The sequence below is a fragment of the Nannobrachium achirus genome (genome assembly GCF_963921795.1).
Source record: "Nannobrachium achirus genome assembly, chromosome: 2".
NCBI classification, from domain to species: Eukaryota; Metazoa; Chordata; class Actinopteri; order Myctophiformes; family Myctophidae; genus Nannobrachium; species Nannobrachium achirus.
In genome coordinates, this window is record NC_137811.1 from 13,106,503 (window position 1) to 13,109,811 (window position 3,309).

Here is a 3,309-nt window from a genome sequence, read left to right on the forward strand (position 1 = left end):
CGCCATCAGTGAGTGAATGGTGAATGTAATGCACATTGCTACAGTAAATAGATCATTATTATAATAAAAAATAAACTCGATGAAATGGGTGTCCATGTCCTAGTGCATATAACATTGGGGTCTTTGAAATTAAAACGTTTGAGAAAACTATACTGGAACCAAAAACGACACAGTAAAACTGTCAGTGCTCAATTAATCACTTAAAGGAGGCATCCAGACCAAAACACATATAGGGTTAAATCTGCCTTTTATCATACCCCTTCTTACCTGCTTTAGTCGATTTTTTTCATAGCTGCCCCTGTTGCTAGATTTCGACTGCCCCTGTTGCTAGATTTCGTGGGCCCTCTCATAACTAACATGGTGGATTGTCCTCAGGCGAGTGCGGTTATTTCTTTAGCTTCAAAGTTAGTATTTTTTTATTGGATTGTGGGGCAGCTATGAAAAAAATTGACTAAAGCAGGTATGAAGGGGTATGATAAAAGGCAGATTGAACCCTATATGTGTTTTGGTCTGGATGCCTCCTTTAAGCCCTATATGATAGAAAGTATATGTGTACACTCTCAGAGTCACAGACCAGTATACATGTCCATTTGGATCCCTGATGGTCCCCGAACGACAGGGTTGCGTACTGACTCCTCCCCTACTCTCCCTGAACATCCACGACTGTGTGGACTGAAACAGTTACAACACCATCGTCCAAGCTTGCTAATGGTGATATAGGCTCAATTTCCATACCAGTATGTCTTGCAACAAAATAGCCAGCCTACAGTATAAGACACGATATGCAACCAAGTACATACTGTATCACCTCAACCACCCGGTTAGATAACGCCAGCAGTGCAGAATTGCAGCAGAATTAACCATTAACTTTTTTCCTGGAAGAACAGAACAGGACACTTGAGATATTGTTATTGGCTATCAGAAATATATTCTTTTGTTATACATTTCCACTGGTTGACAAACTAGACAGATACCATAGCTAATGTTCAGGAGAGTTTATTCCTTGCGCAAGTACTGCGTTCGGTGTTTCTGTATGTGGGAATGAGAGACCAGCATTCTTGGTGACGTCACCATCAACAAGTGCGAGTGTACGACCTGATCTAAATAACAAGAGACAAGTTGGCACCTCGACAGAGTGCAGTCTAGTTTTAGATTGTGAAATCATTCATAGACATTCTACCCATGATATGTACCTGTTTGTTTACAAATACAGTATTGTGTTCTGGCCTATACATGAGGCTTTATCAGTCAAAGGGCAAGTGAGCTCGGGCCCAAATATGGAAATGCATGACGTCACCGTACTGCCATCATAGCACTGACATTAGGCTGTCCTTCAAGTGCTTTGTGCCGGTCAAATACCAAGAATATTGTGACGTCACAATGTGCATAATTATAAAAAGGTAGAGCGTCAAATACCGCTCCATTCTTCAAAACTGTCCGGTAGCAGGAGGAAAATAGAATATAAGGTGTTGCAGACACTTCATTTGAGTGTGGATTTCTCCCCACAACAGTCGGGAAGATATCTGGAAAGATCTTTTCACAGAGTGAGGGTCGACTGATCCACTTTGATCCACGGCGGTCGCGGTGCTGAATGTTTCATTGGGTGGTCCGTCTGCAAGGAACACCGAAGCGATACTTCCATGCGTCCGTGTCCGTGGGGCACCGGGTGTTCTCCTTCGGAGGGTTCTGCGAGGAGACCTACGAGTACAACTGGGACCAGATCGACGTGTACGTCTTCAACACAGTGTCTTTGCTCTGGACGAAGTTGCTCCCATCGGCGACCACCGGAGGAGACCCTCCCCTCGAGGTTCCCTCCACACGCTGTTGCCACACGGCCGTGCTGATAGACAGCGTCGTCTACATCTGGGGTGGGATCGTGAACATCGAGAAGGAGGAGGACGCCGGCAACCGTAGCACCATTAAGGGGGATTACTGCGGCGCGCTTTACGCGTTCGACGTCAACACGCACGGATGGTCCAAGCCCGAGGTTTCCGGGACCATTCCAAAGGAGAGGTTGGGCCACTCGGCCTGCCTCTCGGGGAAGGTCATGTATATCTATGGTGGGTTCAACCATCTGACTGGATACACTAATGACATCCATAAGTTGGACACCACCACGATGGTCTGGTCTTTGATGACCACCCGAGGCACTCCACCACCTGCTTCCTTGTATCACTCCGCTACCCTCATCGGGACAAAGATCTTCGTGTTCGGGGGCCTGGTCGGGGACGACCAGAGGAACCACTACAACAGCATCGGCGTGTTGGACACGGAGACCAGCCGCTGGCTGAGTATGCCTTCTACACAGCTTCTCCCTGAAGGACGCAGGTGTCATTCCGCCTTCGCCTACAATGGGGAGCTGTACATATGTGGCGGCATCACCTTCGACCAGAGCTTCAATGACTGTTGGAAAATCAATCCGGAGACTTTCTCCTGGAAGAAGATTGAGACCACGGGTTCGGGGATGTTCACCATGTGCTGTTGCATGGTGGAGGATCACTTTGTCCTCTTTGAAGAGGACATATCTGATGACCTGTACATTCTAGACCTAAATCCTAGTATGAAGACGCTATGCAAGCTAGCAGCTATTCGGTATGGTCTGGAGCAGTCCGGGCTCCCGCACGACATCAGGTGGGAACTGGCAGCCATGACGATGGCCATCAGCAATGGATGACGATGACAGAGAAGTTTCAGTCAATGGAACAGATGGAACAGAGGAACCTGACATCAATTGTTCTTTTTTATGTTTTCTTTTGTGTGTTTTTATGTGACCCTGTAAAGTGTTGGAGACTGTGGTAACGGTCTAGGACTATTTGTGGACATTAATCTCGATCGATGTAATGTAAATAACATGCCCTTAGATGTTTTCCTTTCAGAGGCCTCGCACCTTGAAAAAGAAGAATACGGCAAAGAAGAGAAACTTCTCCGGCATGGAATCGTGGATACATAATAGGGCTCTCTCTTTTTAGGGTGTTTCGCCTCGGATGGCCGTGGTTTTGAGGTCAAGTTTGGCATAGTTTTTGTGAGGTTAAGGTTAGGGGGTTACGGTATAGGTTTAGGCATATTAGGGGCGATCCCTGGGCAAAACACCCTGGAAAGGGGTAAGAGGGGGGGAGTCCCGTAGTGACAGTTGTCCGTGCGTGGGTGTGTGCGCGCGCTCGTGCGTGCGTGTGTGCGTGCGTGCGTGAGTGTGTGAGTTCAACAATAGTTACTTGATCTCTGATGGTCAAGACATTTTTTAACATGGAATTGGTCTGCACGTGATTGAATGATTGATTGTCAAGTATAGCAGTGCATATAAGACAAGCG

The 3,309-nt window shown here is 47.0% G+C and overlaps 1 protein-coding gene across 1 annotated transcript; it reads left to right on the forward strand.

The window, feature by feature from the left end:
• Positions 1–1,591: 1,591 nt before the first annotated feature.
• LOC308296572 (kelch domain-containing protein 3-like) lies at positions 1,592–2,674 on the forward strand (the record flags this gene model as incomplete). Its single annotated transcript, XM_080739884.1, has 1 exon — positions 1,592–2,674. The coding sequence occupies one exon, from the start codon at positions 1,592–1,594 to the stop codon at positions 2,672–2,674; it is 1,083 nt and encodes a 360-aa protein (XP_080596010.1).
• Between the last annotated feature and the right edge of the window lie 635 nt (positions 2,675–3,309).